The sequence below is a fragment of the Homarus americanus genome, unplaced genomic scaffold, assembly GCF_018991925.1.
Source record: "Homarus americanus isolate GMGI-L3 unplaced genomic scaffold, GMGI_Hamer_2.0 scaffold41366, whole genome shotgun sequence".
Taxonomy (NCBI): Eukaryota; Metazoa; Arthropoda; class Malacostraca; order Decapoda; family Nephropidae; genus Homarus; species Homarus americanus.
The window spans coordinates 5,774,530-5,790,940 of NW_024723541.1; the positions used below are offsets into that span (position 1 = coordinate 5,774,530).

General features: G+C 38.1%; 1 protein-coding gene across 1 annotated transcript in view; it reads left to right on the plus strand.

Moving 5' to 3' along the window:
* LOC121863605 (transient receptor potential cation channel trpm-like) overlaps positions 1-16,411 on the plus strand; it is a gene marked incomplete at its 3' end in the record, with an annotated part of 120,429 nt that overhangs the window by 15,361 nt on the left and 88,657 nt on the right. Inside the window, 2 exon segments of the mRNA XM_042362333.1 lie at positions 4,356-4,435; positions 14,520-14,685. Coding sequence (XP_042218267.1) covers positions 4,356-4,435; positions 14,520-14,685 — 246 coding nt within the window.

Consider the following 16,411-nt stretch of genomic DNA (forward strand, 5'->3'; position numbering starts at 1 on the left):
CTTATGTAATATATTTTGGGGAATATATGTCTTTATCAACGGGAATGACAAAACTGCAGTCAAATCAGTCAGTTGAGTGGCCACAGACGTTCAGATTTCCAGAGCGATTATACCGAATTATTGATCGGTTGGGAAGCTCACATTACTGCAGTGCCTCAGGAAAATGTTGGTGGAGTAAGAGGAAAAACACCGCAGGCTGAAAAACATGAAAATACACAAGTAATATAATTATGGCAATGGCCGTCCTGGTCCGACTTTGAGAAGATATATGGCAGCCAAAACTTTACGCTGGTGGTTTTGTGGGAAATTTTTAGTTGGAAGTCTCTGGGAAGACAACTGCTTCTGTAATCTTATAGCCCGAATGTGGATGAAAGTGACAGATGTACGAAGTGACTTATTAATTACAGATAAGTAGTAAACAAATCCTAGGGAACTAGATTTCAGGAGGCAAGGAAAGTTACCATGTTAGTGAGTCTTCCTTGCAGCGTGACGCTCATGACAGTTTAAATCCTTTTTACTTAAGAGCAAATGCTTATGTGAATTAAAAAGGTGCATTAAGGAGGATTTAATCTGTAGGAAGTGAATATATTTTATCATAAGAGAGAGACTTATATACAGAAATAAGTCAAAATCCTTCATTGTAGCCAAACAAGAGGAAAGAGCCGCCAGTCGAGAGGTGCTGGATCCAGGATCAGTTGGGTGAGGAACATCCCACGTAACACCGCACACCCACTCCACCGTCTCAAGCTTCTTGGCTCCGGAGAGTCAAGATATTACTGATTTAATTATTTTTTCTTTAAATGAAGGAGAGAGAACACGTGTTGTTACGGTAGAGTATTAGCTTACTTTTACCAGCATCATTATGTCATAGTGTAAGTGGGTCAGTTAGACACATAGTCACCTGCACGCTGCAGGAGAAATACTTAACGGACCAACCTCAGTGAATCAAGCTCCTACGCCATTCAAATTGGAATCCGGCGAGGAAGAGGAAGCGTTCAGCACGTAAACCACCTCACCCTTCCTTCCCACACACTCAACAATTGTCGCTCATAAAACTTGCTGCTGGTGAATGTGATGTATTTCCTTCTTTGTGTACGAACCTCTGTCCTGCGTGGCAGTGAACAGTGGCATTACCCACATGAATCTGACCTATATATAGTGTCAATGAATATGATGCATTCTTTGTGTACGAACCTCTGTCCTGTATGGCAGTGAAAAGTGACATTACCCACATGAATCTGACCGACGTATATGTATGTATGTGTGCGTGTGTGTATGTACATGTATATGTGTATGTATATATGTATGTATATGTGTGTGTGTGTGTGTTTACATATATGTATATGTACTGTCAATGAATATGATGCATCTCTTTGTGTACGAACCTCTGTCCTGCATGGCAGTGAACAGTGACATTACCCATATGAATCTGACCTCTATACATTTATAGTTGTTAATGAATATGATGTATTTCTTTGTGTATGAACCTCTGTCCTGCGTGGCAGTGAGAAGTGATACCACCCTCAGTGTCAAGACCTGACTGAATTACTCAGAATAGGCAAACTGTACTACAAGCTCTGCCAATAAATTTGTTAAACTAAAAGCTCATAAAACTCTGTATTATTCGGTCATTCAGCAGACCTCTTAGACCTCACTCCGACGACAAGGTGGAACGATTTTCGTGTTTGTCTCAGAGACAACCAGTGCCGGATTTATACCTGTGGAGGCCCATGGGCAGCCTCTTTGTGGAGGCCCCCTCATTATAACTACCCAAGAAGGTGGGGTGGCGAGTGAAGCGAGCCTAAACATCTGGGAGTTCCGGGGGGCGCTGTAAGCCCCCCGGGAAAATTTTGAAATTTGAACACTTCTTTGGAGAATTTTGAAGCCATATGCAGTTATATTGAGGAAATTAGAACATTGAGAAATTTTTAATTAACTGCATATTTATTGATAGTGTACAAATTTCCAACACACACACACACACACACATCCAGCCTATACGTGCACGAACTGATCGCTATAAGAACAGCCCAGTCCCAACCATTGTAAAAATTATCAATAACTTGTAATAAATCAGTGTATTCACTCCCAGTAAACACTACTCCTTGCACTGTCACTTTGTTGAAATGAACTGTAGTTTGAGCTTTTCCCCATCTAGTTATTATATGTCTTTTTGTGTCACTTATGTTACTTGTATATTATTTGTAATTCGTAACCCATTCCCCAAATATGTAACTGTATATTTTCAGCCTTCTGGCTGCCAAGCTCTTTCAATAAACCGTTAATTATTATTATTATTTTACACACATACACACACACACACACACACACACACAAAAGTGAGACATGACTGGAGTCATTCATGTGGTTTCAAGTCGACCAGCTCTGATATAGCTACTACCTACTACCACACATGTGGAGGACCCTGGGCAGCTGCCCACTTTGCCCACTCCTGAATCCGGCCCTGGAGACAACACAACTCCCACTGACGGAACGGCGGCGTCTGATTGGCTGATTAGCTAACCAGTGAAAGACGAGGCGCAGTCAGGAAAGATTAGGAGGAGGAGAGGAGAAGACGAGAGAGAGTAAAAGAGAGAAGGAAAATAGGGAGAGGACTGGGAGAGATAAGGTGTGTAATAATGATAATAATAATTAACGTTATATTAAGATAACATGGCAGCCCGAAGGCTGAAAATATACAATAAACGGTGATAATAAGTTACATACTGTATGGTGAAACTGGGGAGTGGGTCACTTGATTGACAAAAGCTTTCAATACAAAAAAATATGAAACAGAGTCGACATATAGATTAACTATAGATCTGGTACTGTGGGAGATGGTCTTGTAAACAGAACCGTGACCTGATATTGACGCCAACATAAGTCCTTCCCAAGGTTCGGATAGCCGTCTGCCGTCAGAATTCCATTGACGTTCGCTAATGGGTGACATGACGAGGATGTGTGGATGTGTGTGTGTGTGTGTAGTACTGTGGGTTTGGGGGGGGGGTAGCCTTTGATCCCTCGCCTACAGTGGGTCTCTGGTGGGTGTGTGGCGGTGACCTGACCAGCATCAGAATGGGAACAATGGTTTGTCTCTCTGTCCAGCTGCCCTTTTGTCTCTCACCAACCTCATAAGGTTTGGAAGAATGTTATGGTTATGGTATATTAAATAATGTTTTAATAATACTTATGACAGATAAAGAAATGGTTATGGTAGATTAAAATTAACTAATGGTAAATTAAATAATACGTATGGTAGATGTAATAAGTTGTGGTAGATGAAATAATAGTTGTGGTAGATACCTTATTTATCGTCTCTATACTCCCAATTCCACCATAGTAGTGACTCAGTTTGGAGTGATTGGATCATGCTGCGGACAAAACTCCCTGTACACTGGGCAGTATCCGGTATGTTATGTACAGTACTTGAGGATCATTAGGTGAAGGAGATTGGAAGTATAATTATGTTTATCAGATTTTTCTTTGGTTTAAGGAGTGGGTTTTGTGGTCCCGACATAATAAGTGATGAAAAACAGCGTTATTAGTTTATAAACCAAACATATATATGATCCAGAAGTAGGTTCCAAATATCACCAACTGCTCAGTAAATTTCGTCCGCAGTTGTACTCACATGTAGTCAGTGCGTGGGGTGTTTCATACGTGTGAATAGGCAGGTGTGGGGGTCCAGATGTGTGTGTGAGAAAGTCAGGTTTGGTAAGATTAAAACAAATAATGATGAAAGAGTAAATAACATATTAAGAATGTGAAAAGTGAAGTGGATTCCTTAGGTTCCAAGCCATGGTAATATTCCCTGACCATGGTAGTCTGTACACCCCAGCCATGATAATAGTCCCCAGCCATGGTAGTATGAACACCCCAGCCATGGTAATAGTCCCCAGTCATGGTAATACTCCCCGACCATGATAGTCTGTACACCCCAGCCATGATAATAGTCCCCAGCCATGGTAGTATGAACACCCCAGCCATGGTAATAGTCCCCAGTCATGGTAATTTATATGGTGTTCGGTTATCAAATGTAGTAGGATCAGTATGCCACAGAACCACCTGTACCAACCCTCCCAGGACATCATAAGTTGCATGTAGCATTTCAGAAGTCATTGGACCCATCCTGGCAGATTTATTTTAAGATACTGTACAGTATATATATATATATATATATATATATATATATATATATATATATATATATATATATATATATATATATATATATATATATATATATATCATCGGTACATTATACTTGGAGAATAAAATAATCATAATCATATATTCCCAGGTAAAGAACATTGTACAGGTGTATGAGCTAACAAGGGTATGTGTGTGTGTTGCAGGCGGGGATGCGGTGGGTGGAGACCGTCTTCAATAAGAGGGAGTGTATCAAGTTTATTCCCAGCAGCAAAGACAATGCAAGGTTAGTAGGTTACTCTTTACTCGTCGTTGTTCACACTGCAGTATCCTCACTGGAGTTCTGGGACTGTTATTGAGGGGATTGGTGTATTTTATATATGAATTTTTTCTTATTTTGGTCTTTTTTTTATTGATTGTTGTATACTGTGATTCCTTTGGAGGTACAGTTGTATGGTATGTGTACGGTTCCTTGTCATGTTTTGTTACAGGTAAGGTTGTAGAGTTTTATGGAGGGTTTTCTATCTTGAGCCACAGTGCTTTATGATTACTACTACCTCTCAGCTGTTCTTACCTTCACCAGCCAGTGTTTGATAATTGCTGATATTCATAGTGGTGGTTTCAAGGTGAGATGCTAACCTTTTTTCTGTATAGTATTGTTAAAATTAACCTGTTAGCAAGGTGCACCTGTTTTTGACATTGTTAAAACAACCATGACACATTAGGCATGTTTATTGGTTGGTTGTTAACGTTAAGCTCACAACATTGTTGTTAATACACGTTTTTCAGGAACATAACCCCATCGTTAAAAAAGGAAGTAAGAGTACTGAAACAACTTGACTTTATTATCATTATCCACCTCTTCCTGGCACTCGGTGGTGACAGGCACATGCATTACTGCTGTAATGGGAAATGTAGATCATTACTGAAAAGGGGAGATTATATTGAAATGCCTATTGACCTTTAATTATATGAAAAAAGAAAGTTGTTGCAACGTCATGCTGTAAGGTGCCTATTTTGGGCTTTTAATTCTTTTATTCCTTTTTTCTTGTCACCACCCAGACTTTTATCTTTAGAATATAACACCAACAATGAACCTCTCAGGTAAAGTGGTAGTGTAGAATGGCACGTGAGTAATAAGGTGTATGTTCAGGGATGGTCATTATAGAAGGAATGATACACACATTATACCTTTATCATTATTCATTGAAAGCAAATAATAATAGTGTGACAATTTGAACCATCAATCTCAACTACAGGAACTTCACTTAGGTCCAATTAATACTAATAACTTTAACACTTAGACAAAATATAAACTGACCAATAGGTCTTATTTTATGATTAGAAAGAGAGATACAGTATTTCAGTTAACAGTTGCAACACTCATTAATCATACCAACCTAACCCTACTTGGTGCAAGTGTTTGGCAACAATACAGTGTCTATTGCAGTTAGTAAAGGAGTAAGTGATAATTGAGTGTTAAGTTCTGGTGACCATTATGGCCAAGATGTCATACAATACAGTTTATCTTTTTTATTATTTCTCCATTCTTCGTTTGTAATAAATATTTAAAAAAAAAAAATTCTGTACATTCTAACGAGTTTGCTACAATACATATGTATAGGTATAATAATATGCATACTGTACTGTATAAATTTATACAAACTGACATCGGTGATTGATGACTCCGTGATCTTTATAGCGCCTCTTGACAAAAACATTACAAGGAAAATTGTCAAGATTGTCAAGAACATTACAAGATAATTTATATTGCCCAAATATTTTACAGTAAACCTATTTGTTTCTTTCCTTCCTTTTTCATTAGTGACTTATGTTTGTTTCTTTACATTCTGATGAATTAACAGTGATATTTTTTTTTTAAATTTATTGGGCACCCCCCTACATCCTTGTGTAAGGTGAAGTGTAGAAGCATTTACAGCGCCCAACAGGGAAGCATGCTAAGTTCATGCTTGCCTTATGTCTCATGAGTTAAGGGCGTAGAAGTAGGTACCTGTTGTAAGTTGAAAGTTGTGAATTCGTATTCAGGGACAAGTTGTTGGAGCTTCTAATAACTTGATGACATACACCATTGACTCTTCAGGCTTCTACGCCCTTGACTCTAACAGTGATAGTTATATGAACAATATGGCAAAGAAGACGAGAGTCAACCTTTTTCTAGGCTTTATTATTCATATAACTGGGTAGTATGGCATCTGGAAGAGAACAAACGAATATTCTAGTAAGTGAAGGGAACAATGAAAATTACTAATATAGGTAATATAACTCCAAACAAAACTAAACCCAATGATAAGAAACATAACAAATGTACATACACACATAACAAGATAGAAAACATGGGTTCAAGTGTACAAGTTGTTACGCCGTCTCTTAATTTACTTTAATATCCAGGTTCTAGGCATAACCAAACAAAAAAGTGAAGTAAATCAAAAGGGAATAAAAATAAATAAAGTAAACCTTTAAGAATTTAATTAAATTAAATATTAACACAATAAAGAGCCTCATAGACATAAATAGGTACTCACATAGATATACCACCTTGGTGGCGACAGGAACAACACAGTAATAAAATAAAGTTAGTAACAGGTGACGGGTGTCACTCAAAAGAACGTGAACTGAATGACAAGAGGACTGGACTGAACTCTGTCTGCTGGTGGAGTGCTATATATAGGGTCGGCTCCCGCCAATGCGACCCACCGGTGAAACATGGGTCGTTTAACGATGCAGATGGTCGTTAGAGAAACAAAGAATGCTTGTTACAATACTAAATGAAGAAATAAGATGGGCTTGAACAAATAATAACAGTTAAAACCTTAACAGCACAGGGTAAGGTGACTAGATTATATAATAGTAAATATAACACATCAATACAGGAATAATATGGAACAACATGGAAGCATGTAATAAAAAAATAATAGAAAAATACAATACGGTCGTAACAAAGTGTAGCATAACTCACAAAACTGGGAACGTTAGTTCTGGAAGTCCGTTGTTTGATTAAGAATAATAATTTCGTTCCCCCCCCACCACGGCAGTGACTGCCTATGGTTAAACAAAATCGCTGGTCTGGCATCGATCCGGCCCTGTTGGTGCTGGAAAATCAGTATTGAAACAGTCGAATAATTTTTAAATATTGTATATAAATTCTGCTGTATAGACAGCTTCTTGAGGCAGCAACTCCAAAGTGGCATGGATAAATCCCAGCAGCCACTATTTTGCACAACACCTGAGTCGCCAAATTCACACTACCGGGTAACATTTTTGTAAAACCTTGAGAATCAATATGTTTTAATGCTAATTTAGGAGCTGATTTGATACCTTTTGCTTTTTGTCCTTTACAAAAAAAAAATAGCCACGTGCTTCCATGATACAATATTATTTTGCATTTTGAAATCATATTTTCTTAAGTTGTTTCTCAAACTTTTTAGTAAGTGGGGTGAATAAATAAAAGTTAACCTTTTCACCATTCGCAAAGAAAAGGGGATTTTCTTTCGTCATGGCAAGGCCTTTGAAAATTGATCTATGAATAGGATGTTAGGTCATCAGCGTAAGCCACTTGCCTGACCTCGGTTGTTTCATATTTTATTGTGTGTTGGAGCACGGATAGCTACCTACCTGACCTGACCTGACCGAACCTAATCTAACCTAATCTAAAGTAAAGTTTCGGTGGTTTGGAATTTTCATTGGTCTGGTCCCTAGCCTACTGGAGTAGTGAGGTTCAACCTGTATGAGACTATTGGAGTTGATAATTTGTCAGCAATGAATTTGTAAGTTTATTTAGTGATGAAAACAGAGAAATTGTTGGTGCTGATGAAACACTGCTACCAAAGGATGTTGCCTATTTTGTAGCTGATGTAGCATTGGTTTAGTATCAAATTCATCTACAATAGTGTGCTGTATATAAGAATTTTCTTTTCATAGGGGGAATCTAAGCTAAATTAAATGCAGTAAAATCAACAAGAAATTTTCATAATATTTTCCTGTTTCCTTTCCTTACCTCCTTTTCTCTGCTGTCAGACCTGGAAGAAGTGTATTGGAGTAAGTGATAGCAGAATGTGCATGATTCATCTTCATTATAGGTCATGGTTGACTGACCCAACCATGTGGGTATTGCAGCATGCACCAAACTTTCTCTCCCAATTTTTCAGACTAATTTTACTTATTCCTATGAATGAACAGAATGCATTTTTTGTAAAAAAAATAAATAAATAATAATAACTATCGTATTTTCTAGACATTGGAAACATACCGCGTAGGCAAACAAACTTTGGTTTGTGATCCACACATACATAATTTACTTTTAGGATTTTGATTACATTTGCAATTTCCAATTAGATTATTGCTTGTGAATATAAGTCATCCATGAAGCTCTTTTATTCTTATATTTGCTGCTTTTTATATGGTGTTCTTTTTTCTCTCGTGTTTACCCGTAATTTATTAATCTTGTAAAGCTAAAGAGATCAGCTTACTGATTCCTCACACTATATGAAAAACTTGACATAGTTTGTGGCACACACCACTTTTCTCAATGCTGCTAATGAGCCACCTTTGAGTTGAGATGGTCTCATCCAAAGATCTCTTTAGCATATTCTTGATTTTCTTTTTTTATGGGATCATTAGTGATTATAAGTACTGTACAGTATTTCTTTTCCTTTTCATTGGTTTGATATTCATATAAATATTCCTTATTACTTTTGAGAACTGCTTAATAATTTTGAAGCAAGATGCTTGAAATTAATAATTCATAAGACTTTACGAGAAAGGGGACCAAATAGCACATTGATCTCTGGATTTTACATTGCTTGCTAAAGAATGAAGCTGGGGAGGCCTGTTGCTTACATTAGTTTACTGCCCACTAAAGACTAATGGGGGGTATATAAGTCACTTGTGATAATGTTTTTTCTCATAAATTCTTGTGTACTGTACAGTCACAATCCAAAGTTTCGACACCCCCTTGGCTGGGTGTTCGCCGAGGCCAGGGTTGAGGTAAGGCTGGGTGATGGGACACAGACATTCCACCAACACAACACTCCGAGACTCACAGCACACGAGCATGGAAGGAAATTTTTACAAATTGTAAACATGACTATATGAATTCCTAGTATGTGTGAAACCATAATACAGGTCAAACGACCCACAACGGGGACTGGGGGGCGGAAAAAAAAAGAACAGAAAGAAATTGAAAATAGAGAACGAAAAGGTTATACCTGTAAAAGAGAGAGAGTGAAGCAACATTGCGGTGAAGAGAAAGGGAAGAGAGATTGTCGACTAAAGGAGAGTTAATAAGACGAAATGCCTTTGATTCCACCCTATCTAATAGTTGGACAGAAGAAGAGCCACCCCAGATATGAGAGCAGTACTCAAAGTTAGGATGAATGAATCCCTTATATACTTGGAGAAACTGCTCAGGAGTGAAGTAGCTACGGCATCTGTACATGCACTTGCATAACAAAACTTCATTCATAACATTGTTGGCACACATAACAATAGCAAGTTAAGAGTGAGGCATGAGAAACTTTGGCTGTTCTCGACCCAGTTATGAAATATGAATACCCTGTATTGATAAACATCACGTGATGTTGGACTAAAAGTATTGTGACACTACTACAGAATGATTTCACTCATTGATGTTCCACCCTGATAGTGACCCACTATCAGAGCTCTGTTGGCTATCACCTCCGGGCGATTGGCTCAAGTAGTAGGTGGACATAGCCCACGTCCTCCAACCAGAATATCCATATCTGTTGGAAATTAGCTCCAAGTTACCAAACACCATGATTAGGACGTCATAGATATTTATCATTCAAGTAGAAAATAAAAAATAATCACATACGTAACTAGTTGTAATATTGGTACCCTCTGTGCCATGACTCTCATAATCCAAGACATTATGAAGTGAAATTTAAAATCTAAAGGCTGCAGTAGACAGGAAGCAAGGCAGGTGACCAAGAAATAGTCACTAATGATGACACACGGCCAGGCATCTACTCTGAGGGTCGAGGTCTTCGGCAAAGTCGCTGCTCCGAACCAGACAAAAATTTTTTGGGTGATACCATGATTAATGTGAATTGCAACATTCCAAGCCAAAATACTCCATTAAATATTGTAAACATGACTATATGAATTCCTAGTATGTGTGAAACCATAATATTCCCAGAGTTATGGTAATATTTATACATGTATAGGCCTCACCTTGTTGACTGACCGTTCACTCCCTCTTCACGAAATTCGTCCGCCGGCCACCCTTTATATATATGCTGCCCTGATGATTCATGTGTAATACGAGGACTCTCATCTAGTGGTTCCAAGACAGTGTTTTGGGATTGGGCAAAGCTTTTCATGCTCCAATCTTAACATGTTATTGTTATGTGTGGCAACAATGTTATGAATGCATTTGTTATGCAAGTTCATGCCATGTCAAAGTTCGTAATAAGTTCTTTCCTGTGCTCTTGTGCTATGAGTCTCGTAGTGTTGTGGCGGTGGAATGTGAACCTCACCATCGTAGTGCCTCGTTACCACATTGCTGAACTAGTCTGCGTCCGATCACCCAGCCTTACCTCAACCCTGGCCTCGGCGAACACCCAGCCAGGGGGTGTCGAAACTTTGGATTGTGACTGTACGAGATACAGTACTTCAAGAGTAGCTGGTTATTTTTCAGTACAGTGTTTATACATGGTAATATAGACATTAGTTTTTTGTAATACAGTAGATACTTCACAACTTAATGGCTGAATATCCATCATACAGAACTTAGATGATAGGCACTACACACAAAGGTCTAAATATTAGTACAATATTTGGACATTAAAGGAAGGAGGCAGAGGTAACATGTATTGAACTGTACTTCGAATTTATTGTGTGGTGTACTCTACCAGGTTTTGTAAGAGTGGATGCTTTGATTTTCAGAATTTTTTCACATTGCCTTATGTGAAGATTTTGTCCTCTGAACTTGAAAGCTTATATAGTACAGTACAGTACAGTACAGTAAATGTCAATTGTGATACAGTCACCTCTGCTCACTCTGTTTCCACTCTTCATACAGTTTATTAGTGTCAGTACTGCAGTAGTACAAATTTGACTCGTTTAATATGTTATTGAATGTGAATACTGTACATAATACTTATACTGTATGACATTTTGGGGGGTTATGTGAATTTGTTTATAAACCTTATTCACATTCTTGTGAGTATACAATACACCTGTACAGTCGTCATTTAATGGTGTTTTACTACTTGTGTATCTTATACAGGTACAGTACTGTAATTATCCTTTTACTAGTTACACTGTATGTAAACTCTAATGCAACTTATTCCTTATAGTGTTATCTAGTGTGTGTCATTATCTGTTCTCTTCTCCCACTGTTGGATGGGGGATCAAGTAGTTCACAGACCACAACGAATGAAGGGAAATATTCATTTGCTTGTGGTGTTAAACATTTGTTTTTTATCTTTATTTTTTTTAACTTTTTGATATTGTAAACTGATCAAGCTCTCCCTTCAGTTCAAATTGTTTAAATGAATTAGTGACCGTTTTTCATCCTTATTGATTACTATTGCTCACATTTTCAGTAAGAATACAATTACAGCACATTCATAGTACAGTTCAGCTTAGAAATGGTCTGCAGTGTATTGTGATTTAAAGATATTTATTAGTTTTAGATTAATCTTAGTATCTCTCCATTTGACCTTATTATAACTACCCTAACTGCTACTGTACCTCACATAAGCCCTTCTGGCATTTAGAATTGTCTGGATTCTTCCCAGTATTAAACACTGGCCATCATTATAAGTTATACAGTAGTGTCTGATCCACTGGAAGCATTATTCATTTACAGTATTGTACAGTATATATTCTGTGCATAAAATGACTAGTGACAGTTTAAGCTGCAAATTGGTCACTAATATGCTCATTAACTTGACAACATTGGGTAAATCAATGTGTCTCGTTAGGTTATAGAGATGAGACTGTATGTAGTAAAAGAAGTACTGGAGCCTGTCTGCTTTGGTATCAATTAATGTTGAAAAACAGATGAAGATCTAGACACAGGCACAATGTCTTCTTCCATACAACATAACTAATCTTCATTTTTATCTCCCAACCCCTTGAGTACAGGAACATCACAATCTTTAATAAGAAATGCAAATATGTAAATGAGGTTTGCATAAGACTGAAAATTACTTAAACTTTACATTATTGTACTGTGCTGTCAAGAATGATTGATTTTATGGATGTTCAATAATGCCGTTGCCTTGATTTATAAGTCATTCTTTTTTTACAGGAGTATTACTTTATTTCATAAACTAAATACTGTACAGTGATATGATTTGTATTGTCCAGAAATATCTTCTTTGTTTAATAGGTTATCAGTCTTTTCCATCGTCCATGCTGTTTATATACAGTACTTGTACAGTAGTGTATATACTACTACTGTACTATATACAGTATAGTATAGCTACACATAGTACAGTATATACAGTACAAACACACACACAGTACAGTATATATAAAATGTTTTATGGTATATATTGCTTGATGAAGGTTTAAAGGCATGATTTATATACAGTACAGTACAATACGTACAGTACATGCATAAATTCCAAACTCATTTACATACTGGTGCATCTTGACTCAATGAAAACATTGTTATATGACTAAATATTTTAGTTTATCTGTACTGTACAGTACACATGTCAGCTATGTCAGTGTAGTATTGTACAGTATATACTTTACTGAGCCTTTCCAGCATTGGTCTAATATACCAGCATGGGATATATTATAACAGTACAGTACAGTAAATAATTTTCTCTGAATAAGAATGTTATTTGTATCACTTACTGTTGCAGTGTTGCTCTTCAGACAGTGTAAGTAATCTCTAACTGTACAGTACAGTTCATTAAGTATTGTATAATGTAGCTCCATGCTTTGTAGTCTGAACTTGATATCTAGAGAGTGAAGTAAACTTAAGTGCAATAGGAGGAGAACTGTGTACAGTACAGTACAGTATTGGTAACTTATACATAGCATAATGAAAAACGTTTCTTGTACTGTAGTAGTAAAAAATATGAGCAGTTACAGTGTAAAATAATATGAGATATTGTAATGAATCAAGTACATTACTGTACAGTACAGTACAGTACAGTACATACTTATAAACAGGTTGTACCATTAGACAGCAGTAATATTTTAGTACAAATCATAGATAACTGTCCTGAGTTTTCTTTTAAAATTATATAAGGATGTAAGTACTGTGAATAGTAAATGATTGTAAAGTTTTAGTATACAGTATAGTCTGGGTTTACACGGCTAATTTAACCCATGGAGGTCCGCGTATAACGTTAAACACGTAAATAAAATAACAGAACATATGGGATTAATTGAAATAGAGACTGGGCTGACCGCCAGACTACCCTTTTTCCGACACTACGTACGTTGTAGTAAAAATAACATCTTAATTTTATGATCGTATGCACATACAATTAATATTTAAGAGAAATATCAATAATATTAGGTTTTTTAACACTTATGTTAGTAGAAGAGATAGCTGGGGATGGGGGGTTGGTTCCGAGGCAGAGGGCAGATTATTGGCCCTCACCTGTACCACTTGTATCACCTGTATCACTATCCACCACAGAGGCTAGCAGGGCCTCCTTGTCAAACCCCTCAAAGTCCATATCCTCACTATCACTGGCTTGTGCTGGCTGTGGTGGGTGGCGGGTGAAGAACTCGGTAATGTTTTGTTGACTGGGCAAGCAAGGTTAAATAGACCAATCACAGCGCACGGCGGAGGGGGTGCGTAGATGGTAAGGATACGTGGCCCAATCACAGTCCGCGACGTCATCGGCACGAGTCTGACGTCAGCGGTGACGTCAGCGATCAGCAGCTTGCCTGCCGCTTGCCGCGTAAATTAAGGAATGTACCGCGTAACTAATAATTGGCACGTCTGGACAGGTGCCGCGTAAATGGCCAAACGCGAATAAAATATCCGCGTAAACCCAGACTATAAGGCAGTCTAGCTGTTGTCTTTTACTGAATTTAATTTTTATGTATTGGATACTTCTTCTTACACTGTTTATATTTTATTTCTGTGCTATCCACAGCTTGTGTTCTTTCACAAGTCTTACATTCATTGACATTTGAAGATGACAAAATCAACTTAAGATAGGACATCATAATTTGGTGATGAGTGTGACATTGTACAGTCAGAAACACCAATCTAGGGTCAGGGAAAGGGGGAGATGGAGAGCTTGAGACTCGTTCCAAATCCCGGCTCTTCACTGGCCTGATTTCCACGCTTACCCTGTCCCTAGATTAGTGTCTTTGACTCTACATTATGTGTGAACTGTATGCTGCAGGTGTGTTTGTGGCCAGCTGTGGCAGTGTCACCGTGATGGGTCACCGGCAACTCTCCGTCATGGGGAGGACATTCACTGGAGTCCCTCCAGACATACCCAGCTTCTCCCAACAGATGCATATGGCACTCTTGAGTTTCAGGGTGGTGCACATCCCACCAAGGCACAGGTAAGAAAGGACTATGTTTTGTAAACATTCTCTGATACAGGTACTGTATATCAAGGGCAAAGTCATACTATTCACATTTGTAATTAGTAAGTGATGTAGTATGTGCACATATGTGTGCTATTTAAAACTCATATCATTGTATCATAGCTGGATGATCATCATACTCGATTCCGAGTGACAGCAAAGTAGTAGTAGTAGCTATTTAAAATAGTGACATTACAAAAGCAGGTACAGTACAGCACAGTAATGATCCAAGATCCATCTCAAAGTTATCCAGTACAGCTGTATGTACCAAGCAGGAGTCAAGATAATCATTATTCTGTTTGTGATGATCAAAGTGAACTTATGTGAAAGGTGGGGTAAGGGAGAATAGGATCATTGATATTCATTAAATTCCCCAAAATGACTTACCCGGTAATCCCGTTGTGGACAGTGTTATCGCCGCTAGTTTCAGCTACACAGTGCCTTCAGCACCTCCACTCAGCACTGAGTGCCTCAAAGCACCTCAACCGATGTGTCTATGAGTGTCACCTTACCCAAACAAACATAAATTTCTCAGCCTACGACCACGTACGCCGCGACCTCACCTTGTAGACTGTAGAGGTGTTGTGACTCCCAGATATTTATAAATGTCGCAGCCATAGAACAAGCGTTTCAGAGTGTTACCGCCAGCGGGGAACCGCATGGAGTGTTACTAAATTGTTAGAAATACTGTAGTTTAGTTTTGAGAGTATTGAAGATAAAGGAGAGGAAAGAGCTGAGGTGATGTTTACAGCGGAGTGGTCCTGGTTTCTGCTGAATAGGCAGTTCTGCAGGTGGTGTGACTGTCTGGCCTCCCTGATGCAGATCACTCTCTACAGCCATACTGTGAGCATCACTCCTCTGCTGGCAGTATTGAACATACCATCTTGCAATCCTGTCCCTGAGTTTGTCCTAAGACAATTTACACAGCAGTACTGTTGTCTCTTGGAACACCATACTGATTTACATCGACCCACACTTGCAAGTACAGCCTACATGATGACGTAACCCTCAGTACTGAAATATTGTGGACTAATTATGCCTACTTGTTTTCTGCCTTATCTGGAGCAATAAGACAAAGAGGAATGAAGTGCAACTAAGATTAATAGAGTTATGAACTTTGTATTATGTCATTATGCTTAATGATCTTATGTAGTTAAGATAAAATTGAGTGAGACTAACAAATTATAGATCAGATGGATCACCATGTAGTACGAATGAACGCCTTGTTTTCTGCAGGTTTTTGACCATATCAATAAATACTGAGTGCGGCAAAAGGTGGGTTTCAATCATTCCTTAACTAAGGCGGTTACAGTCAAAACAAGTGTGGGTCGATGTAAATCAGTGACACTCATAGACACATCGGTTGAGGTGCTTTGAGGCACTCAGTGCTGAGTGGAGGTGCTGAAGGCACTGTGTAGCTGAAGCTAGCGGCGATAACAGACAGCAATTGCAACTTCTGGTCATAACCATTGGCTGGGTCAATATCAAGTACTACATACTGTGTTTAAAGAAAACTTTGTAAAAACATTGAGTCTTATCATTTTAAATTCCAAGAAGGAGAAGTTATGTAACTTACTAATGTTATAGGTGAGATATGAAGTGTTGAAGTTGCACTTCAAAAATAATATTAAAGATACTGTACAGGTATCCCTCATTATCTGAATGGGTTAGGTGCCTTGAAAACCATTCACATAGCAAATTT